We start from the raw sequence: 25,361 nt of genomic DNA, 5'->3' as shown, positions 1-25,361 counted from the left end.
TTTTCCGCAAGAAATCTTAAATGATTTCCGGGATTATGGCCGAAATAGATTTAAATTAAATTTTCAAAGAAATTGATGAAAAATTAACTAAGAGAATTACCAGCCATAATAACTAAAAATTTCCTAAAGCATTCCTGAAAAAATGCTTTCAATTTTTTGAAGATTATTTTGCCAGAGGGAATATCACAGGAACTTTAAAAAATTGCTGAAAGAAATCTCAACTCAATTTTCGAATAAATGGCTGAAGTCAATTTAATCAGAATTACCAACGAAATAGTCGAAAGAAATGATCAAAAGAAAAAAAACTAGATTATTTTCAAGGGAATTCCCCAGATAGTTTGCCGAATGAAATTTCGAAGAAATTTACAAACAAACTGCCGAAGTCAATAAAAACTGATACCATACGAAGTTTTCTAAGAAAGTATTAGAATCACATTTAAAAATTCACACAAATTTTTGAATAAATTTCAGAGTTAATTTCAATCGCAAATAATCAACGGAATTACCACAAAAAATATGAAAAACAAAACATTCTTAGAAATTTACGATGAAGTTCCCAAATAGTTTTCCGAAAGAAATCGCAAAGGTACTTCCAAATAAAATAATGAATGAAACCTCAAAAGTATTTCCGAATTAATAATAAAAAAAAAATTAACTAAATTTCCAACGACATAGCAAAAAAAATTAATGTCAGAAGAATTGCAAAACTAATTCTAGAAGTTACAGTTAGGAACTGTCCGAGGGAATCATACTGCCGAAGGAATTCTCAAAAGAATTTTCAAATAATTTACTGACAATTATTTCAATTGAATTCCCAAAGAAATTGCCAAAGAAATTATCAAGATAATTACCGAAAAAAACTCACAACTTTCCAGTGTAATTCCAGACTTATTTGCTGAGGGTTATTTTCAAGGAACTTCGCAATTATTTGCAAAAGTCTATTTCCCAAAAACATTCCTAAAGAAATTTTTTAAATGATTTTTCACAATATTCGGAAGAAATTTCAAACTAGTTTATCGATGAGAATCACTATTAGAATTCAATTTCTTACAAATTTGTTAAAGGAATTACTAAACGAAGTACGAAAAAAAAACTTTCTAAAATATATCTAAAGGAATTTACAGATCATCTGTAGAAGGAAGACTTGAAGGAATTTACATATAAATAACCGATTTCAACTTAATTTCCGTCTAAATTTCCAAAAAAATTATCAATAGAATTATCAAATCATAAATAAAAAACAAAGACAAAAAACATGGACACCTCTCCAGCCATAGGCTGCACAGACTTAACGATACTTAACACTAGACATCGCACACGACATACATTACAAGCACCAGTGGATACAAGGAAGAAATATTTCTTGTGAAAAGTTTCATCACTTGGAGTGGGAATCGAACCCTCACCCCATTGCATGGTACGGCTATACTTTTGGTGACGCTAACCGCACGGCCACGAGGCACACAAGGTTGAAAAATATATAAATAAATTTGCCAAATTTCGAAGAAACATCCAGCAAATTTTAAACATATTTCCGAATTACTTGTCAAAGTCAAATTCACCTGAAATTGCCAACGGAATTATCAAAAAAATAAATAAAATAAAATAAAAAAGCACACAAGTCTACGAAGAAATTCTAAAATATTTTGCCGAAAGAAATCTTAGAGGCATTTTCGAATTCATTACTAAAGTCAATTTAAATAGTATTCCCAAAGAAATTATATTGCCTTAGTCAATTTGAGCTAAATTTTCAACGAAGCTTCCAAAACAACTACCAAAAAAAAATCTTAAAACTTAACTTTCCACCAAAAAATATCGTTATGATTGTCGATTTCATCCTTATGGGAAACAACATTGCGGCTGTTCCTTTCGAAAACGATAGACCGCGTGAACTTTTGTGCAAAGCCCCTTTTTGAAACATTTCAACGACCGCGATGTGTTTACGTTTCAAGAAATCTGTCAATAACAAATGATTTTGCCGGAGGAAATCTCAAATAAACTTACAAATTAATTTGCCGAAATCAATATAGAATGAATTGCAAACGAAATCACTGAACAAATAACCAAACAAATTAAGGATACAGACTTTCTTAGAAATTTCCAAAGGGATTCTCAAAAAATTATCAAAAAAATTACCGGAAAAAATTATCACCAGTTTTCTAAAAAAAATCGAAATTAATTTTCCGAAGGAGCTTTCAAATATGTTTTAAAGGAAATCTCAAATGAATTTCCGGAATCAATTTCAATTGAAATCTCAACGGAAGCTATGATTTTCTAATCTTTGAAAAGTTTCACACAATTGCGAATGAAATAATCAAAGATTGCCTTAGTGATCGAAACGTTTACGCAGCTTAATGAATCCTCTTACTAGAACATTTCCTAAGGAAGTAAAAAAAATACCGAGGGAATTCACAAAAGGAACTTCCAAAAAAATTGTTAAGAGAATTCTCGAACAAGTTTTCGAATTAAATGAAATCATCGAAAGAATTACCAAAAAAACTATCACAAGTATGCCACAAAATTATAGACTATTTTTCGAATGAAAGCTCAAAGGATTTCTGAATAAGTTGCTTATTCGGAGTCGGGTTCTGATGCTTCTCAAACATATATCTGGGAACGGAATGCTCTATAAGGCTTTGCTCAAGCTAACTTTGATTGATAATCAGTCAAAATTTAAACATATTACAGCCAGAACCCGACTCCGGATAATCGAGTCCGACCTTTAATGTAAATAAATTAATCAAAGTTACTCCAAGGAGTTCCATAAGAACTGTTATTTCACGACAACATTTCTTAAAACAAGTAAATTTCTTTAAGATATGATAATAAATCAATCAAAATTGCTCCAAGGAGTCTCATAAGAATTGTGATCTTACGACAGAAATTATCATCACAAAGTAAATTTTAAAAACAATTATGGAAAAAATGTTATCAGAATTAATCCAAGGAGTTCCACAAGAACTGTGATCTTACGACAACGATTCTAAAAACAAGCCTAATATAAAATAAAACTATGTATATAAACCAATCATAATTGTTCCGGAGAGTTTCAAAAGAATTGTGGTTTTACGACAGTAATTCTTAATCTTAACATAAGTAAAATTTTTAAGATATGGTAATAAATCCATCAAAATTGCTCCAAAAAGTTCTAAAGAAACCACATATGTCTTATGACATCTCTCAATACAAGGTAAAATTTAAAAATAATTGAAAAAAAAAATATCAGAGTTATACTCAATGGGATCCCATAAAAATATGATTTTACGATAAGAAGTCATAACACAAATCAACTTATAAATATTTTAGGGAGATTCACTTAACAGCGTAAACTGATTAAACGTCGCTATCACCAAGGCAATCTTTGATTATTTTATTCGCAAAATCATGAAACATTTCGAATAAGCAGAAAATCATGGCTTACGCAGCAATTTAATCTGTTTAGTGAGTCCCCTATTGTTTACTAGTTTATTTGTGGACGCTGTTGCGCCCGTGGCAAGTGTTTTTTTTTTTTTTCAATAGAAAAGGTTCATGTGTTATTCACGCTTGTAGAATTTAAATAAGAAGAGCATTACTTTTTCTACGTTTTGAATAGTTTTTTATTCAAAAATCAAAAATTTAAACGTCTGTTGTCTGTGAGTTTTTTCATCAAATGCTGTATCTGGTCGTCTAAGGTTATCACTGGTTTTATTCGCTGCATCTGAGAGTTAAAAAGAGTTAAAGCACAGACAAACAGACGTAACACTCTGATAATTCTCATCGTACACCGATTCAACGGTCTTTTTCAAAATTTGATAGTAGGCCAACTGCCCAACCGTGGCGCTCGCATAGTTTTTGTTCGAGTTTGACGTTTGCTCACTACCGCCACCTAGTTGGCGGTCGGCCAAACATAGTCCTTTTTGCATTGGGCGAATATGTTTCCGTGACTATGCTTTGAATCGAAAAATGTTCGAAGTGTTACGTCTGTTTGTCTGTGGTTAAAGTGTCAAATATTTAAAAATTCAAAATTTTCAACGTCTGTTGTATGTGATTTCTTTCAACAACTGTTGTGTCTGGTTGTCACTGATTTTGTTCTTTGCATCTGATAGTGAAAAAGAATTCAAGTGGGAAACATTTTTGAAAAAATCAATATTTTCAACGTCTGTTTTCTGTGATTTCTTTCAACAAATGTGGTGTCTGGTTGTCTTAGGTTGTCACTGGTTTTGTTTCCTACATTTGATAGTAGAAAAGAATGAAAGTGTCAAATATTTAAAAAAAATCATAATTTTAACGTCTGTTGTCTGTGTTTTTTTTTTCATCAAATGCTCTGTCTGGTTGTCTAAGATTGTCACTGGTTTTATTCTCTGCATCTGATAGTGAAAAAGAATTTAAGTGCCAAATATTAAAAAAAAATAATTTTCAACGTCTGTTGTCTGTGATTTCTTTCAACAAATGCTGTGTCTGGTTGTCTAAAGTTGTCACTGGTTTTGTTCTCTGCATCTGATGGTAAAAAAGATATGAAGTGTCAAATATTTTCTCCATTTAGCCTAGTGGTTAAGGGCTATTATATATATGATGATGAATTAATCAGAGCTGTTCCAAAGACAAACTTTTAAAATATATTCAATTAATGAATCTAAGGAATTCCATAAAAATTTGAACATCAATTCAAAAACAAGTCATTTTAATAAGTCAATGAAAATTACTTCAAAGGGTTCCATAAACTGTTATCTTACGACAACTGCTACAATTCTTAACGCAAGTTAAATTTTAAAATAATTAGAAAAAATATCAAAATTAATCCATGGAGTTCCATGAGAACTATGATCTTGCGACAACAATTCTCAATATAAGCCAAATTTTAAAAATAATTTCAATAAATAATTTAAAATTAGGCGGCGGGTTTGAATCCCGTTCCGGTCGGGAAAATTTTCTCGACTCCCTGGGCATAGTGTATCATTGTGCTTGCTGTGTGGAAATGCTTAAAGAACACTAAGTTGAAGAGAGCAGGCCAAGTTCCAGGGGGAACGTAGAACTATAATGAAGAAGATCTAACGGCAACAATTATTAACACAAGTCAAATTTTCTAAATATTTTTTATAAATTGCTCCAAGGAGATCCATAAGACCTGTTACCTGAAATAATCAAAGATTGCCTTGTGATGTTACAACAGCAATTCTTAATACAAGTCATTTTCAATTCGAGGAATTCCGTGAAACGGAATAAATACACTTACTTCTTACTTGTTGTCCATGTGCACTAGACCCGGTCATGGGCCGGTCGTTTCCGATTCTCCTGGACTTAGGCTTAGGTCCTCCAGCCCTTAGGCTTAGGTCCTTCAGCCAGAAAGGCCAGCATTTCGTTTGTAAACTACGGGATTTCAGAGGGCTACAGGGCGTATATTTGTAGCAGAAAACACCTTTTTACCTTGTGGGTATCATAATTTTAAAAAAGTTCCAAGATACACAAATGTTTCCACTATTTCTAATTTTTCAACGCCTCATGACAATTTGCATCCGTTTTAAATTTTTCAGGTAAATTTAAAATGGTGCAAAAACAAATACTTCACTCACTTTATCGGAAATATTTAGAATTTGCCTTTAGTCCGTTTTGAAACTTTTGAAATTTTGTATGAAGCATATCACATCACTAAACTCCCTCCCTCTAGTTGAAAGAACCATAAGTGTATTCTACTGCGTGCACTTACTGCTTCAAATCAATGCATTTTTTTTTTCTTTATTATCGCACTTAGCGGCTCAGACCGATACGGCCTATCTCACTCATTTCACTTCCTGCCGCATTTTCTTTAAAATATGTAAAAAAAGCCCTCCACATTAGCAGCAAACTTCATCTACGCTGCAGCACTTGCCCATCGCAAGCCAAGCCATCCTTAGCAGCTGGCGGATGGGACACTTCCGCAAGTCGAAAGCGCAGAACACCACTTTCGCGACCGTGGCGGTGGCCGCAGACGACCGATCCGACAGTTGTTTTTGACCGAAATCTTCATCACAGCGTAATCACCAATTCCACTTAGCTGTAATGCTAAAACTGTTAAAAATCAAAATTGATTCCGGATCCGCGACGACTCCGTGAACCGACGACGATGGTTAAAAACAAACTGATGCAAGATGATTTTGCTCACACACACTTGAGTGTAGCTTATTCTGTACGGAAACTGTTTGTACATTCCATACAGTACTTGTGTGCGTGCACCATCATTCGCAGTTTGTTCGAGTTCCATAGTCGAGCAGTTCAGTGGTGGATCTTGTATTCAGATACAATTTTTGTTACGCATGTATGCGATAACCGAGCATGAGCGTTTGCGCACCATCCAACGTGCACGTTTTGCGCCTATGCCGTGCACGTTTCGTGCACAAAAGGCCGTGCACTATAACGCTCCTAAATCCCAGTTTTGGGTGTATTTATATGATATTTTTTTTTATCAGGGTTTGCGGTCTTCGGCAAAGTTTTTCGGCATATCCTAGGCTATACTTTAAAGTCATTGGTTAGATCGTTTCAGGCGAAAAATTTCAATTTATGAGAAAAATGCAAAAAAGCACGTTTTCCCATACTAAATTCCATACAAATTTCAATTACAAAGCGGAATACGGGGAACCCGTGACCCAGTCTAGAGTATATGTTCTAGACTGGGTCAACAAAGTCAATTTTTCGCAACAAAGCTTTTTTGATTCCTTTTAGCGTCCAAAACAACTGTGCAAAATTTGGGAGGGATTGGTTACTTCTCCGTATTCCGCATTGCGATTGAAATTTGTATGGAATTTAGTATGGAAAAACGTGCTTTTTTGCATTTTTCTCATAAATTGAAATTTTTGTCTTAAACGATCTAACTAAATGACGTTGATGTATAGCCTAGGGTATGCCGAAAAACTGTGTCGAGGGCCGCAAAGTGATTCGACACTTGTGAAAAAAGTTACAACGTACAGATTGGCCGTTGGTGCTTAACATTTAACATGTAAAGGAATAACATCAATAATAAAATCTCAATTTTTGGCCTAAGTTACCAGGCGAATAACTTTTTCCACAAGCGTCGGATCACTTTGCGGTTTTTGGCAAAGTTTTTAAGCATATCCTAGGCTATATTTTGACGTCATCAGTTACATGGTTTTAGTTAAAATAATTCAACTTATGAGTAAAATTCAAAAAAGTACGTTTTCCCATACTAAATTTCATACAAATTTCAATTGCAATGCGGAATACGGGGAAGCAACCAACCGCTCCCAAATTTTGCACAGTTGTTTTGGACGCTAAAAGGAATCGAAAAAGCTTTGTTCCTGGTTGATAGGATTAAATTTAAAGTTTCTCCATACAGCGTTGACCCATTCTAATATGTACGGAGGATGAAGCAAATTGGGAATCGCGCGCGTTAGTTTTCGATAATTCTCTCTATTTGTCCGGATTATCCTTCGTTTGACGACTTCAAAGACTCAGCAAATGGTGTGAACTAGTGAACATTCGATATGATTTAGAGGGCATCCTTAGCCTATTGGATGTAGCAGCCAAAGACAAAAATAGTAAACCAGCTAAATACCTATGATTATCCTGTGAGTTCGATCATTGTTGTTCTTTTTTATATTTGAACATGACAGATCTTCACTAACAAGAGGCCGATTAAAAAGTGCTGCTTGCTCATAGAATAAAAAAGGATGATGGATAGGTCTCAAAATCATAGAAATAGGCTCTGATATAACGTATTTTATTTACTTATGATTTTAGTTTGCATCGTTTTATTAATCTAATTAAAAGCTTTTGGGATCGACGACGACGAAATCATAAAAGTATTTTTTGATTCCATGAATTCTATGCATGGTTCTACCTCACCAAACCATAATTTTGTGAATCTGCTCCGGATTTATGAAAATTATACTTGGCTTCATGAATGCTTCTCATGTTCCCAGCTTATTTAATCATAGCTTCCATGATTATATTTTCCATTTTTGGTCATCGAAATCCAAAACAATAACGGGTGCATAGCGTTATGGTGAAATCTTATAATCATGGTGTATATTTATAACATAAAATCATAAAAATATCGGGAAACTATGAGTCATATTCATGATCTTGGGAATGGATTTTTTCCGTGAACTATAAAAAAATCAATTTAATCGAAATGAGTAACTATCACACATTTTCAGAGCAAGCGAAGCATTAGCATTATATGTAACAGTTACTTATTATTCCGGAATGGTGACGGAACGCTTCAATGTGTGAAGCTTACTGGTGGTGCTTCGGCTTTCAAGCATTAGCTCAAAAATGAGTAAGGCCCCACTAATGAGCCTGGATTAAACAAAGAGGAGAAACGTCAAAATTGGAAAAGTGCATTTGCATTTGCTACTTATCATCCCCATAGTTCCAATCGAACAGGAGGCCTGTCAAAACGACAAGGACAAAGTGGCGACACTTTGGTATACTCGAGACACTTTAGGCCCCATTTGCTCACTTTTGGTGTACCATGGGATGAATACTTATTTGAGCAGATCTTGCTCATTTTTGAGTGGACCGATTTCTGCGTGTACCGTCTACCCCCGTTGGTTTGAACGACACCTCATGCAAACCAACGGGGTTCATTTTTAATTTGAACTTCTAGTAACCCTGTGGGCATCGAAAACCATACTGATGGTAACCCTTTTTGCTGTTTTGTTTTGATTCTGCGTTCCGGGGTGCGGGGTGAAAGTTCCATGGGCAGTATGAAGTTTGAACCATTTTCAGTTTGAACGATGTGCAGATTAGAGGGGGTCAAATTAAAAAGTGTTCAGATTAGATGCGGCCAAACCAACGAGGGTAGACGGTATACTAATTACGATTAAAATAGTGTAATGATGTGTATAAATACGATTGAAATTGTGTAATGATATAATGCTTGGGGTTATTTAGGTTATTTCACCAGGGTGCGAGGCTGCCATTTTTAAGAATCCAACATCTTGTATGTAAACATTTGTGTATCCACAAAGGATTCCATTGTGGATACACGATAGATGTTGGCTCCTGTCAGATGCATGAGGTGGGATTAGGGTTGCCACATACGGGGTTTTTTCTCCTTGCTCTCAATGTATTCCAGCCAGCGGTGTAGGCTCTCGATAGTTCTTCCAAATTCCAAAATTCCGCATCGTTGCTAAAGAAAATGCAGATGTACGTCACATAAGGTGTCATCTTGACCGGCCAGCTGGTGACCAGAAGCGCTACGTTGTGATCCGAAGTGTCCGGGTGTATAAGAACTTCTCTGACGTAACGTATTTGAACTTTTACATTATTACGTACCAAATAAGTCAAGCCGAAATGCAGTTCAAAAGTATCCTCCGGTAACGGTCTTCCGGTGGTGTGATTCAGGACGCACTGTGCCGCTGTCACAACGTACTTCTTGCTTATCAAGGTGCCACTACATATTAGTTCAAGCGTTCTAGTATTCGGATTTCGGTAGAATATTGCCACAGTCCACGGCCACTTCTCAACTTCTCTTTTATGTTCATAGATTCCGCATTCGTACAAAAGCAGCTCTGGATTAACTGCAAGCAAGGCTGAAAGCATAAGCAAAAATGTACAACAGACTTTCGATTGAAACCCGAGTGGCGGATGTTCAATTGCCCGGACTCCACAGTAGGGTGGCCCACACTTATATGAAAAACAAATTTTTTGAAAAAGCCAAGTTTTACCTCCCGAATCGGTAAGCGTTTAATTATAAAACCCATTAGTATTATTGTAGGTGACTATATTCCAAACTTTGCCGAAGACCGCAAAGTGATTTGACGCCTGTGAGAAAAGTTTTTTTTTTACTTATTCGTTTATTTGGAAGGCTTCTTAGCGACGCCACTTCCAACGATTCTATGTATGGGGATTAGGGGCATAATGGACACTAAGGTGGCCCACACTTATATGAAAAACAAAAATTTCGAAAAATGCCAAGTCTTACCACCTCAATCAGTTGTTTTGGACTCCCAGAAGCTACGTTCAAAATTTGAGCAAAATCGGTTGAGCCTAAGGGGGCGCTCAAAACGCTTGAAGTTTGTATGGGAAAACTAGGCCAAATGTATGCAGGATTTTTAGGTTTTCGCATTTTGCCGCAAGGTGCCGCTGTGTGCGTTCAATAATCAAACCCTTTGATATTATTGTATTGTGAAAAAAGTTATACCCTAGGCAAAGTGAGGCAAAGTGTTGAGATTTCATTATTGATATTATTCCTTTACTTGTATTGGAAAAACAACAGTTAAGTTTATCCTCACTTTACCTAGGGTATAACTTTTTTCACAGACATAGGATCATTGCGGTCTTCGACAAAGTTGTTTGGCATATAGTCACCCACAATAATACCAAAGGGTTTGATTATTGAACGTTTACAGCGCCACCTAGCGGCAAAATTCGAAAACTTAAATTTTCTGCATACATTTGGCCAAGTTTTCCCATACAAACTTCAAGCGTTTTGAGCGCCCCCTTAGGCTCAACCGATTTTGCTCAAATTTTGAACGTAGCTTCTGGGAGTCCAAAACAACTGATTAAGGAGGTAAGACTTGGCATTTTTCGAAATTTTTGTTTTTCATATAAGTGTGGGCCACCCTTATGGACACCCTAAGCAAATGAGTACGTTAGGCCTGTGTAACAGACAAAAACTCAACATATTATCAGTTGGCTTACAACTTTAACTTGTTTCCTGCGTATTTCAATCATTTACAGCAGGTGCAATGTCATTATTGAGAAGAAATAATAAATTGAAAACCGTGTGTTTTTTGGGGCTGGCAGGATAGGTACTGTATAGGGAATGAGTGTGGTCGGTGTTAGTAATAATGTATTTACATTAGTGAGTCCTTGGACAAATCCCTGGTGGAATCATGGAACGAATGTTATAGAAATATCTGGAATGATAATAGGTCTCCTCCAGAATTTATTGAAAGAATTCCCCTTGCAATAACAACCACTAGCGTAGGCAGCCTTGTTTTTCATTAATTCTTTTTGATAAATACTAAGAAAAGCGTGATGAAGGAGAGGGAAAATCCATTGTCGTGTGTATTTACAACTGAGATTCCTACAAAAGTGCTGCTGTGAATCCTCCACATATTTCTTTAAAATTTCTTGCTGTGATTCCTTCAGGGATTTCCAGTAGTATTTCAAGCAAAATTCCTAAAGAGAGAAATCTGGAAAAATCATTGGAAATATCTATAGAAATCCTTGGAGAAATCACAGAATGAATTTGTATATGATAACGTGGACATACTTTTGGAGCAATCTCAGCAAAAATTTCAGCATTTCAGCAGGCCTCCTTGAGATGTTATCCAAAGATATCTTCATTTTCCTAAGAATTCCTCTTGACATTTTCGGCGGATTTCTCCAAGAGTTCCTTCGAAAATTCCTCTAGGAAATTTTGTAGATATTTTTGTTGCCTATCTTTGTCCTAAACAAACTTTTCATCAAAGTAGTCATTTTTATGATACTTTTCACCAAAAACTGCCAAAACATGACTTAAAACTTGTTTTTTTTTCATGCATATTTTGAGTTTTTGACGATTATTTGCAATTTTTTACTCCGAACCAGATACTTAACATCATATTTAGGGATATGGAACACATTGGAGGATTTTTTCTTCAAATTTTTTTTCTCGCATATCGAACATGTAAATATTTTTTGATTCGGAACACCCGAAAAACTGAATTTTAAGGTTTCTTTATGATTATTTAGTATAAATTTTTCACTTTGAGCTCGAAACTAAGCATGGAAACTGTTAAAATTTTGCCAAAATTCTGATTTTTCCAATAAAATACGTGTTTCTGAACGGTTTTTGGTATTTATCTATTTTGAAACGTTTTTTTAAAGGTACAGTTAATTCACAGCATTCTTAGGCAAGAAAAATATCTACAAAAGCAAGCTAAAAAAATTAAAATTGGTCAAACGGTTAAAAAGTTATAAGGCTCTAAAGTTAAAAATTTTTGTAAAAAGAAGAAAAAAATGAATTAAATCTTCAAAAACTCATATTTTGCGTGACTTTGGAAAAAAATGATGTTCTACGAGTTTATTCAAAATTCAATTTGTGAGAAATTCATAAAAAAAGATTCAAAATCGGATGAAAATTGAGAAAGTTATGGCACTTGAAGTGAAAACACCTTTTTATTACTCGAAAATTAGACTTTGAAGCGATTGCGCGACCTCTAAATCTCAATATTTTTGGCTTAAACTCAGAGGTTTCCCTTTTTGTGTCATTAGAATCCAAATGAGCTTACGAATTCCAGGTTTCAACAACTTTTGAAAAATAAGCCGCAGCCTATGGAGCAGGTTAACGAATTCCAAGAGTCCTTTTTTGGTGTTCATTGAGTACAAAAAAGCTTTCGATCGTCTGAGCCACGAGAATATGTGGGGCGCCCTGAGACGCAAAGGAGTTTCGAATAAAATCGTCAACCTCATGGAAGCGCAGTACGAGGCTTTTACATGCAGAGTCCTTCATAACGGAGCTTTGTCGGACCCCATCCGGGTAGTTTCGTACTATCGCCGCTACTGTTTCTCATCGTAATCGACAGGATCATGGTGGGGGCGATTGAGCGTGTGCCAAATCGTAGGCTAGTTTGGCAGTCCGTTGCAATGGAGCATGCTAGACCAACGACGCTCTAACATGCAGAATAAGCTCGACGACCAGAACTAACGCTCCTCTACGGCGGGTCCACCATAAACGTCAACAAGACCAAATCGTTGGCAATCAACACGGATCAAGACGGCTAGGACTGCTTTTCCGAATCTACGAAATATATGGAGATCCGATCAGATCAGTCAACGCATCAAAACTCGAATTTTCAATTCCAACGTGAAATCTATGTTGTTGTACGCCAGCGAAACGTGGTGCGTGTCAGCAGAGACCATACAAAAGCTACAGATTTTCATCAACCGATGTCTGCGGTTTATAATTCAGGCCTGGTGGCCTCATAACTGGATTTCGAGTACTGAGCTCCATCGACGATGTCATTGGAAACCAATATCAACAGAAATTCTAGAACGTTAATGGAGGAAGTCGACCACACACCACGAAAGAACGGCAACGAAATCTGCAATTTCTAAGATTATTCTGAGAGAAATTATTGGAGGAATCCTTGGGAAAATCCCTAAAAGGATGGCCGGAGTAATTTGCGAAGGAATCCTAGGAGAAATCCATGGAGAATCCCCCAGAAATTTCCAGGAGAACCCATCAGACATTTCTAGAGGAATTCCAAGAGGATTTCTCAAAAGATTTGGGAAGCCTGCTGGGGTGTCTCTGAAAACTCTTCCTGGGATTCCTCAAAGGAATCTCTTGTAATTCTTCCAGAAATTTCTGCTATGAATCCTTCAGAGAGTTTGTGAAAGATAACTCTAGGAATTCCTTATTGTATTCCAGTCATTACTGCTGAGATTTCTTCAGGAACTCCTACTTATTTTTTTTGAATTCTTGAGAAATTTCATGCATTTTCAGCATCTCCAATTATTACTGTTGAAAATCTTCCAGGAATTCCTGGATGATTTCCTGCAGGTGGGACACTCAGAAAAAAATCCTGGTGGATTCCAATCTGAAATTTATAGAAGAATCCCAGCAAGCAGCAGTCCAGCAGCAATCCCAGCACTGCCCATAACTGCATAACAGTCACATTCGACAATGGGAGAAAATGGAGTTTAAAGTTTGCAACATGCGGTAGTATGGAGACGAAACGAAATTTCAAAAATTTGACAATTCAAAATTAATCCTATTGCAATGAAATTTTCTACAGCTCTTCTTGTATGCTGGACGAACAGTCAAAAAAAATAATCAGACCATAATATGATTGATGGTACGCTATGAGGCCAGTAAGTATTTCCAGTGTGACTGTTATGCGGTTACATTCATGAATATTAGCTAATGAGACAAAACGACTTGGTATTTGTTTCACATTTTACAGAACATACTTATAAAGTTCATTTGGGTAGATGAAAGTATTGATGATTAGGAGATGATCCCCAGTATTAACTCAATATTGGCAGAAACTGCAAATGTTACAATTATGCAGTTATGGGCAGAGCAGTAGTTCCCTAAATAATCTGAAGACGATTCCTAGTAGGAGTACTTAGTTTCTAAAGAAATCCATACTGGTATCGCTAGAGGAATCCCAGCAACAATTTTTAGTGAAAATGCCAGAAGAGTTTTTGCAAGTATCCTTGCAAAAATTACAGGAGTAATCTGAAAAATAAATTATAAAGGAATCATTGGAATTACAAGCGGAATTTATGAAGGAATTTCGAGATTAATTTCTGAAAGTATCTGAAGAGATATCACTGGAAGAACTATTGCAGGATTTTTAGAAAAATCCGTGGAGGAATTTTTTTTTTTTTTTGTTCTTTCGTCAGGCTAAGACCATGGGTTGGTCCATCTTGCCTATGTGGAGGAATTCATGAAAAAATACTTGGAGAAATCATTTGACAAATCACAGGAAGAATTCCTGGAGGAACTTCAAGTGGACTCCCTGGAAGAATCCTGGATGGTATCAACAATCCCAGTAGCAATTCCTAGAGGAACCCAACAGGCATTCCGGAGACAATCCAAAAAAATTATTAAAACATTATCTTGGAATTCTTCAGCAAATGCCTAATGGGATTATTTTAAATATTCTTGTTAGGTTTGCTTCAAAGGTGTCTTAAATGGTTCATTTACATATCCTTACAAAGATTCCTCCAGAGATTTATCAAAGCGGCTTTAGAAAATCCTCTTGCTATGTCTCTAGAGATTTTTTCAAGAATTCCTTCAGGACTATGTCTTAGAATAGCAACAGATATTACTCCTAGGACTTCTCCAGAAATTACTGCTGGGGTTTCTCAAGCATTTTCAGCTGAAAGAACTCCAGGATGATCTGCAGCGAGAGATAGCTGCGTAATCCCAGCAAAAGTTCCTGATGGTTTCTACCAGAAATTTATAAATAAATCCCAGAAATATTCCTGAAGTAGTACCAGTAAGAATTTCTAAAAGAATGTCAAGGTGATTTCCAATAGAAATTACTGGGAACATTCTTAGAACATTTTTGTAGTATTTCTAGTAGAAATCCTTGAAGGAATCACAGCAGTAAATTTCGAAGGAATCTCAACTGTAAATACTAGTGTAGGCATGCTTCTCACTCTCCTAGTTGAGATGCAGGCTCTGTTCCACCTGGAGCGTTATTCCAATGATAAAAAAGCAGAAGGAGGTGTATTTCATAACTAAGAACAACTTTGTAGAACATACAAAAATTACCAAAAATCCCCAGAAAAAGATATAACGAAAAAAATATTTTGAGGGGTCGTTCACAAAAAACGACACATATCTCTTATAATTAAGCAAATAAGGTAATAGTTTGTTCAGCAAACTTTTCAACAATACATTTTTCTACAACTTTGCTGAAGACTCCAACACTATCTTCATTTATGAAAAAAGTGAATTTCTGTCGCACTTTTAGGTGGATTAATCATATAAGTGAAAATCCTAAAATAAAGAGTTCAGTATATAGAACAAATTCTTCTAAGACACTATACCGCTAAAGTCAATACATAGAGCTGCAAAAAATGGATTATGGTTATGTACCCCAGTATACAGTATGTGACAGGTTCCTCCGGAGATTATGTCCGGTGGCCACATCCGGTAGTTCCTAAACGGTGAAAAACTGTGTGAAAACAATGTTTGGTTGCAGAGGTATAAGTTTTAGTGAAAATAGAGTGAGTTTAATAGCGAATCATAATGGAAAACACTCTGTGTACCAAAAAACAGCCCTTTTTCTACGAATCTGACCCAGTGACCCACCGGGCCATAGGGACCATTTCGACGTTCTATGTCCTCTTTTACAAACCAGACATATGTGCGAGTGTACTGTCAAAAAAATATTCAAATCCGTTGTGTACTCGCTGAACGGCGACATTTTTAGTTCATATGTGCTGACTCAGGCCGATACGGGTTAAGTACGATCATTTCTGACTTCTCAGACAGGTCTCAGCTGAAACCACGTGCGAGCATCCATGCGCACAAGCCCATTTTTTCAATCAGGTAGGCTATGTTAATAGGGTAAATGTACCAATAGTGGTGCTATTAGTAGCTCCTTGTAGTAAAATAATTGAATAGAATTGATAGTACCACAAAATAAAAAGTTTGAAAGCGTTAATCGGTAGTTTTCCACTTGAATTTGCTAGGAAAAATGTAAAAACCATTGTTTATTTCAGTTTTTGCTAATAAATCACTTGCACGAACTATAGGTACACGGTTCCTATTATGGAGGTAAAATTTAATATTGGTTCCTATAGTGGCATATCCCATTGAATTCTTATGGGACCCACCACTATAGGAACACTACCACCCAGGGTTGCCATTATGCCAGATTTATCTGGCACTGCCAGATTTTTGCGTTACAAAAAGACAAAAAGAGAAACCATCGGTTTTGCCACATTTTTCAAATTGAGACAGACTTTTCATCAACGAAATTAAATTATATGTTGCGTATTGCGTATTGTGTTTGAAATTATATCTTGTTGATTTCTAGCAAATTTGAGTGATATTAAATTGTGTGTGTTTTACCAAATAAAAATAGACGAAACGCTTCGCACAAAAGGTCATCACGAAACCATAACCGCCTTAATCACGTTGTTTTTGCTCAAACGCTCACTAGATGGCAGTAATGAGCAAACGTCAAACAGGAGCAAAAACGATTCGGGCGCCTATTGAATTTTTAATTCATATATAAGATGCCGAAGGATGAAGAGATGGTGGAATGTTGCGTCTGTTTCTCTAAAGTAAATACCAACAATGGAAGTTGAAATTTATGATAAGCTATTTTTTTTTTTGTTATTTCATGTAGTTGTTTTAAGTTTAATACCCAATAAGCCAAAAAACACTTGAGAATAATGGATTGACTATTCTTAAATTCTAGTTGTTTCGAATTTATTTTCTATTAATGCTTATTTCAAAGTTTTTTAAATTTCAAAAATATTTGGTAAACTTTGGATTGGGTAAAATTTAAGCAAAACTGAATTTGTTCATTAACACATTCACCTTTGATTGGCAGCACCAGATTTTGCCAGATTTTTTATCACCAGTTGGCCAGATAATTTCAAAAACCACCACTAAAGGTGCAAGGGAGCAAAAATATTAAGGAAAATAATTGTTTAAAATAGGTTTTTCGACAAACCCAGTCCATCAAACTGAATCAATGTTATCAATTAGGTATGATGCATCTATTAAAAATGTCATTTACAAGCTTTTTGGTCGAAATAGGGCTGATTTACCACTACCACCACTATTGGTACTACCTCCACTAAGGGAACTTTTACCCTAATGCCGTTTTTCTTTTTGATCCAGTTCCAACCTGGGTTGGAACTGGATGGGATCACAGTTTCAACCCCAACCCGACTTCGGTTTCGCTTGTACTTAAGTTTGTTTGAGTTTGTTTGACGTTTGTTTGTTTACACATTTTCCGCCAATCCAGTTCCAACCCAGGTTCAAAAAGAAACACGGCATAAGTGTCACAACTACTCGGAGTCGCGTCGTCAACGAGCGTTTTTTGTGCTGCTGCTTCTAACCCTACGTCTATTTGGTTAAACAAATCTGAATTAGAATCGCTTCTATTCACATAAAACGGCCTATCCATGTCATCCCTATCTAAGGAAACATCACGAATTATTCGCTCCACGGGTACGGAATCCGGACAAACTTTTTTTGCGAACTTGAGGATCCATCAAGGAGAGCTTTCTCGATCCTCGTTAACCGACGACGCGTGGAAATAGATTTGCTGTTGGTGTCCATTGGAAAGCAGCAGGGTAAAGGGAGACAAAGGGGTTAGCACAGACAAACAGACGTAACACTTGGAACAAAATGCGATAAAAATCATCGTCACGCAAACATAATCGCCCAATGTTAATTATGCTATGGTACGCAAACATACTGAATAGATGGCGGTAGTGAGCAAACGTCAAACAGAAGCAAAAGCGATGCGAGCGCCGTGAGCGAGCGATTTGCGAATAACGGATTATTCGAATAATCCGTTAAAAAGAGAAACGATGGGAAGTGAGTAGAGTGAGACGTCTGTTTGTCTGTGGGGTTAGCATTGATATCGCCTTGTTGACTCGAGCAATCCGGTGTTAATAACAAAGCCTCGCTGATGCGGTACGACGTACCCCCGCCATCATCATCATCACCCATTGCACAGTGGGAAAAATCGACCCAAAAAACGGATCTTTTAACGCCGCTGGTTTCGGTACGTGAAGTTGACCATTTCTGACGTAAAAAAAGTACGAGAAATCCATTGGTGCTAAATTCATTCACCGCACGGCACGGAAAGTGGTCCATTATGCCCCATTTTGCCATTTTTTTTTTATACAAGAAGAGAATCAAAATGTACTTTCAAATAACCAGCCTGACTGTAGATCGTTGAAAATAGCTGCAGGTGTAATTAGAGGTTCAAAGCAATCATAAAAATACATGAAAAATCCTTTAAAATTCTTGTTTTGCCCCATATGCCCCAAAAATTGCTGGAAATTCACACTTTTACCAAATTATGAATGCATTTTTGATGTTACTGATTTGAACTTGATTTTTTTGACATAAACAAAAAGCGCTAAATCTATTATGACCAGAATCTTCGGGAGTTGTCCAATTTGCCCTATTTTCATAGAAAAAGTAGATTCAAAATGCATTTTAAAAAAACAGATACTGCTAAGTAACGTAAAAAATAGTTTTTAGTACAGTTATCATACTCACATATGAAAGATCTTTTCTCTGTTTTACCCTACATGCCCCAAAAACTGCTGGATGATAACATTTTTTGTATTGTTTTGTAACATCACCCTACATCATGGTTGCAACATTAAGTCATTGATCATTTTTGATACATACAAATACGGTTTATCGATTAGCTTTAGAATCATTCACGGAGAATACAAACAGCTGTCCATTTTACCCCAATTTGCCTTGATTTTTGTCCCCTGGGCTTGGTTTATATCTTCCAGGAAGCATTGATTTTCGTCATATGACCATTGTGCTTTGCAGTGTTGATTGGTTGAACTGAATGTAGATTCAATGGTAAATTTTAAAATCAGATAATTCAATCCTCTGATATAGTGATTCCAATTATACTACGGCATAGTGTAACGGTATGTTGTCGAAATCACTTATTTACCGGGAAAATATAATTCCAAGCTGGTGAGAATATTACCACTGAGGGGGGTTATGAGCCCAGTCAGACCCTTGATGGGACAATAATGTGGGATAGTATATGGGAATACCATTGAAGGTGGTAATAATCTCCGAGGCTTATGAAATCCGACAGGGCGCGTGCATTAGGCTGCGGATCTATGCTAAGGGAGATCAGTAGCATCTGTTTGTTATTAGTAGAACAAAATGCCGTTTTATGAAAACGCAGTGTGAGTGATCTCCTATGGTGCTGTAGTACTATAAATGATCTCATTCTCTGTGAATTCTAACTTTGGCTATCTAGTCAGTAAATAGTAAAATTATTAAGATAGCTTAAGAGCTAAACCATAAAAGCATACATTTTCTAAATATGACAAGGTTTTGAAGACAAACAGGAGATGAGTATCAGATTTTAATCTTTTAATGAGTCATTAGCATAATCGTATGTGAGGCATAGGGTCATGTCGAGCAATTGATTCAGTACTATAAATCCACGCGGACAATTTCATTACAAACTATTGGTTTTCGTCAGTCTTATGACGGAAAGGCTCAGCTATGCTGCAAATCCATATATTAGAGTCCGTTCATAAACATATAGACCGAACCCTCATAAAATTTTGTCCACGCAAAACCAAAATTGCATGAAGTTACAACTTTGCCTCTCCTCATGAAGTATATGTGATTTATGAACGAACTCCTAGTTGAATCAAATTAATGGATTTTTATTTCTGGGGCATCCATTGGGTATATCACTTCAATAATACAAATACCGCTAACTCTTCTGTAGTTTTCTGTGGATAGTGTACCATTTGTAGATGTATAGTAAATAGTAGTAGTTCATATAACCAATATCTATATAACTTCCTCAATCCTCTTTGTAAGATTTGATAGATAGTAGGACATCATTGATTGAAACATGAGAGCTCTTATATCATGTTATTATTCGCATGGTTAATTATTTTATGAACAATAATTTTATTGACGAATCCGATTTAAAATAATTAAATAGTAATTTTTGTTAAGCCATATTAAAATAATCACTATCATTATCAATGAATGCTATCCATTCAAGATCTTCGCTACATCAAATTTTGAATTACTGGAGGCTTCACTTACAAACAAATTTACAACAAACACGCTATAACAGTATCTAGAGAATCGTGGAGGGTGAGAACCCTGAACTAGTAGTAGTATTCATATAGATTAACAATTATACTCTATTATTTTCAATCATTGCAACATTATACTAATATGTGCGGGCCGCCCATTTGCGGAGTTGTGCGGCCAATTATTCTCTTTCCATTCCAGAAACGACCGTTTTGAAGTAAGAAGTGTCCTAATGGCCAACACAAACGGGACTTGCCCGAAACACACAAGATAAGTACAACAATTTTATAATCAGGCACCCAAATTTTTCTACTACTTTGCTAATTGCTAAATAGATAATCCCAGATGCACTATTGAAGCATTCGTGTCGCCGCGAAATAGTTTACAATTTATCTTATTCACATTTTTCAATTCCCTTTAAAGTATCGAACACTGCTTTTACAATTGTGTATGTAAACTTGTATCTTAATTATGTTCATTATTAATAGTAGTCTGATAATCCAAGTCTATAGTGATTTTTTTCCCAAGGAATAGAAAGAGTTGGTGTCATAATCAATACAATACTTGAAACTGGAAACTCCTTATTTCCCCCTATGGGTTATAGGGAGGGGCGGGACATTCGAGCCTACTCATCAGTGGAAAGGACTTGATATGCTAATCGGTTTAGCATAGGGCAGATACAAGTCTACTGGCAAACGTATCGCCCAGCGAAACAACGCAGATTGGCCACGGCCCGGGGGTGCGTTGATTATAACAGAACAGAATAACAGAATTTGCCTTTATTTTTGTCGTCTCATGAATAAATTGATTTCTCGTGTTGCTCATGTCCGAATTAATCGACTTCTGGTACTGAAACCAATGTAATCAAAAAGACAGTTAAAATATATGACTTTTTCCTAATTCTTGCTTTGGTGGGGAATTTAGGGCATAATAAGCATTAATCTTAATCTAATATGTGTCATATATGCACAAAACTGATTAAATGTAGCATCTTTAAAATATACATATTGGTACTTTCAGCCGGCCTATTTAATCAATTTTGTTCATATTTGACATATTTTGTAAAATGCTTATTATACCCTTAATTCCCCATGAAAAGCTAAAATTATAGAAAAAGTCATATATACATGACTTCATTTTCGATAACATTGGTTTCAGCACCAATGAAAATATGGGAAATTAATTTAATAATTTTGTTAATTTATTAATTAGTTTATAATTCATTAAATAACAAAAAGAAACAAGACATATTGGGGTAAAATGGACAACTCTTTGTACCAATCCGAGAATGATTCTAGTATTAATCGAAAAAAAAAACGCATTTGTATATATCAAAAATGATCTCATTCATGTTTTGCAACCAGTGACATTACAAAACCATACAAAGTATGTTATTATCCAACAGGTTTTGGGGCATGTAGGGTGAAATAGAGAAAAGATTTTTCATATACGCTCATGATTACTGTTAACTGCCAATTGCACCTAAAACTAGTTTCAACATTCTCAACCATATCTGTTTCTTATAAATACATTTTTAATCTCCTTTTTCTATGACAATAGAGTAAAATGGGGCAAATTGGACAACTCCCAAAGATGATTCTGATGATAATGGATTTAGCGCTTTTTGTTTATGCCAAAAAAAAAAACTTCAAAACAGTAACATTAAAAATCCATTCATAATTAGGTAAAAGTGTGCATTTCCAGCAGTTGTTGGGGCATATGGGGCAAAATAAGCATTTGAAACGATTTTTCATGTATTTTTATGATTGCTATGAACTTCTAATTACACCTGCAGCTATTTTCAACGATCTACAGTCGTGCTTGTTGTTTGAAAGTTCATTTTGATTCTCATTTTGTATGCAAAAAGGGCAAAATGGAGCAAAATGGACCACTTTCCGTGCCGTGCGGTGAATGAATTTAGCACGAATCGATTTCTCGTACTTTTTTACGTCAGAAATGGTCAACTTCACGTACCGAAACCAGCGGCGTTAAAAGATCCGTTTTTTGGGTCGATTTTTCCCACTGTGCATTGTGGCAGCTAACTACCACCACGGGGCACTAAAAAATCTTAAACTAACCCGACGTCTCCACTAGACAGAAATGTCTTGCCATTTTGCTGGACAGATGTGTCATGACAGAAATGTTCTCTCGCTGTTTGCATGGAAAGCAGTGGTGTTGATAATTTCTGTTACGTTTTCTCTTTCTGGCAGCAAAATGGCAAGACATTTCTGTCTAGTGGAGACGTGAGGTAAGACTTATCACGGGGACGAAATAATCAAAAAACAAGGGTCAACGCTCTCTGCTCTTCTCTCGGTGGGCTGCTGCTTTCGACGACGACGAACTTGAGTACTCACTGGAAGAACCCGATCACGACCGCGCGAGCGGCGCGGTGTGCGGGGGGTGCTGCACTGCTGTGCTCGATAATCGGTCAATGCGCCACGTGATATAATGAAAACGTACATTTTACTCAAATCAAACGAACTTGTGCGGCAAAAATTGTGGCCTAGCCAACCGCACGCGTCCCACTAGGGATAATCACTTAATAAATTGATCACTCGGAAACACTAGCACTTTGAAAAATAGCCACCGAACTGAAAAGTATCGGGAGACAAACCGGACGAACGAAAAGTTGCGACTGTTTCGCACGAACGCTCGCCAAAGAGTGAACGCATCACTTACCTTCGGATTGTCCATTCCAGATGTTCTGCTCAAGCCAGTCCAAATGGTAGGCAATTCGAGCATAAATTCCCATCCAATACTGAAAGGAATATTCATCGGTTTTTTCGATGTGAACTTTTAGGCCCACCGCAGTGGATATACACGATTGCCTGTTGGATGTCTGTAGCACTGCACCTGATGAATAACTGGACGTCAACTCATGATAGGCATTGTACATCAACTGATCAGTACTGTTGACGCACAGCTCCCCGATAAGATCAGACCTGTTGAACCACTCGGGTCTATGCAGTGATTTGCATTTTTCATACAGGGATATTTTGTTCTCGTTCAACTCAACGAGAATCTTGTGGTTATCTGGAAGTGTTCAATGCTTATTTAAGGCAATTGTTTATTATATTTAAAAAAGGCTCTCAAATTACCAAACCTATTAGTTACGTAGGACGTCTGCACAAGAATGTCGTATAGATTTTCCGTCCAGTTATTAGCCAAACAAGCTGGGATCCGGGTATTACTGAGCATAAGCGTTGCATCCAGTTTCAGAATGGCTAAGTCGTAGTGTTGGCTGTGATCGGTATGTTTCGGATGACATATCATTTCCGCAACGTCCACTTCTCCGTACGCTTCGATTTGCACTTTTGCTGGCAAGTATCGTGCATCGCCTTTTGGTCTTGAATTTCGAACAAATAAAGTTTGATGTTAATCATTAGCCATTTCAATCTCTTGACCATCACGCCGAGGACCTGGGATCGAATCCCACTCCCGACAAACTCGCAAAATGTGAGTTCTTCTTTCGGAAGGGAAGTAAAGCGTGGGTCCCGAGATGAACTAGCCTAGGGCTAAAAATCTCGTTAATACAGACAAAAAAAATCTCACCGAACGCAGCTGCAAGTGGTTATGACATGTGACTCATCTACCAGGACACCATTGCACCGTTTCGTAAAAGTGGTATTTGGTTTAATTACCATCACCTAAGGAAAATCGAAATACAATAGGGAATATCATAGTAATATATTGGAAAACTTACGTTGTGCATATATATGTTTAAACAATCACCGTTGGGTCGTTTTTTCGTCAGTGTTTGGAATCGGTCGCACTCTGAAATGGAGTTGAATATTAAGCAACCACTCATATCACGTGCAACTCCATGTATAAATGGATACCTAGCTCGCTTATTCGTTTTTGTCTCTTGTCCAGGCTAGGTTCACTCTCTTCTAAAATTTCCTTAACCCATGTTAAGTACCATTGTACGTTAACGAACACGATGTACTTGGAGGTATCAATTGATTTCTTCAACTCGTTGAATTTTCCAAAGGAAATAATTCCCCTGAGCTGCCAACGATCGCCATCACTGATGTACATGCCGCCGCCACTGTCTCCCGGTCCAGGACTGCCTCCTAAACCGATATCAATGCTCAATTTAAATCTTTATAAGCATCTAAGACTTTTATACTACCTGTTTTATTTCCAGCGCAGAAAACTTTTTCGTTCAAACAATTACCAAACAGATTTGGGTCGTTCTGCAGACACGTCAGATGACTTACCATGGACAGCGAAGCCGTACGAAGTACATCCGAAATGGTCCCGTTCTCCGTCATTCCCCACCCTGCGATCCATCCGGGTTTACTTTCTAACGCTTGCAATTCACGGTCCACTTCCTGGTCCAGACAAATCGGAATCACGGTATCGGAGTACTCCACTGGCAATCGCATCACCAGCATAGCGATGTCATTCTTATTTGGCTCATATTCCGGGTGCACATGTATTTTACTAACGTCGCGGACCACAACGTTATCACTCAACTTCGAAAGATTATGCTGACCGAAATGAAGCTCAATCTCGTACAAAACTGGTGGTCGATGGCCACGGGCTAAACGTTTGACGCAATGAGCTGCCGTCAGGGTGTGCTTTTCGTTGACCAAAGTGCCCCCGCAGCCATACTTGAACCGATCGGTACTCTTCAATCGATTGAACACTGCTACGTGCCATGGCCACTGACCTTCTTCTGCTTGCCTACCGTCTTTTATCAGTGGACGCAATCCGTGTAGTCTGATTCCACATTGGTAGGATGTATCGGAAAACTGCATCAAACACAGAAAACATAAAATAAGGAAGCACTCACGCTGGTTCATCTTTCTCGGAACGATCAGATCTTCATCAAAACCAGAAAGCGACTAACGTTCTGCACGCACTGAATCTTTCTGCAGGATCCACTGCGTATCAGATGATTGTCATGGTGAATCACCCGAGCGTCTATCGCTTTGTACGTAGCACATTTCGCTTCAAATTGGACTGTTGCAGAAGTTGTATAATATTTGTAAATTGTGAAACATAGGGACTGGGACCATTTGGGCAGGAGGACCTATTTTGGGCGCTTGCTGCTGCAACTCAGCCAATTTCAAACCAATTAACTTGAATTTTTAAACATGTACGTATCTGATCGTGTCCCGAGAATCAAGTCAATCGG

General features: G+C 36.8%; 1 protein-coding gene across 1 annotated transcript; it reads right to left on the bottom strand.

The window, feature by feature from the left end:
* Positions 1 to 5,810: 5,810 nt before the first annotated feature.
* Positions 5,811 to 25,181, bottom strand: LOC134288632 (polyserase-2-like). The gene is made up of 7 exons (XM_062854015.1): positions 24,348 to 25,181; positions 24,058 to 24,288; positions 23,922 to 23,992; positions 23,771 to 23,865; positions 23,317 to 23,564; positions 22,898 to 23,251; positions 5,811 to 5,977 (listed from the first exon to the last, which is right to left on the bottom strand). Exons 1-7 carry the CDS (start codon positions 25,024 to 25,026, stop codon positions 5,811 to 5,813), a joined length of 1,845 nt encoding a protein of 614 aa, XP_062709999.1. The 5' UTR covers positions 25,027 to 25,181.
* Positions 25,182 to 25,361: the final 180 nt, after the last annotated feature.

This window comes from Aedes albopictus, chromosome 1, assembly GCF_035046485.1.
Source record: "Aedes albopictus strain Foshan chromosome 1, AalbF5, whole genome shotgun sequence".
NCBI classification, from domain to species: Eukaryota; Metazoa; Arthropoda; class Insecta; order Diptera; family Culicidae; genus Aedes; species Aedes albopictus.
Note: the sequence above shows the minus strand (reverse complement) of the source record. Positions and strands in the feature narration are given on the sequence as shown.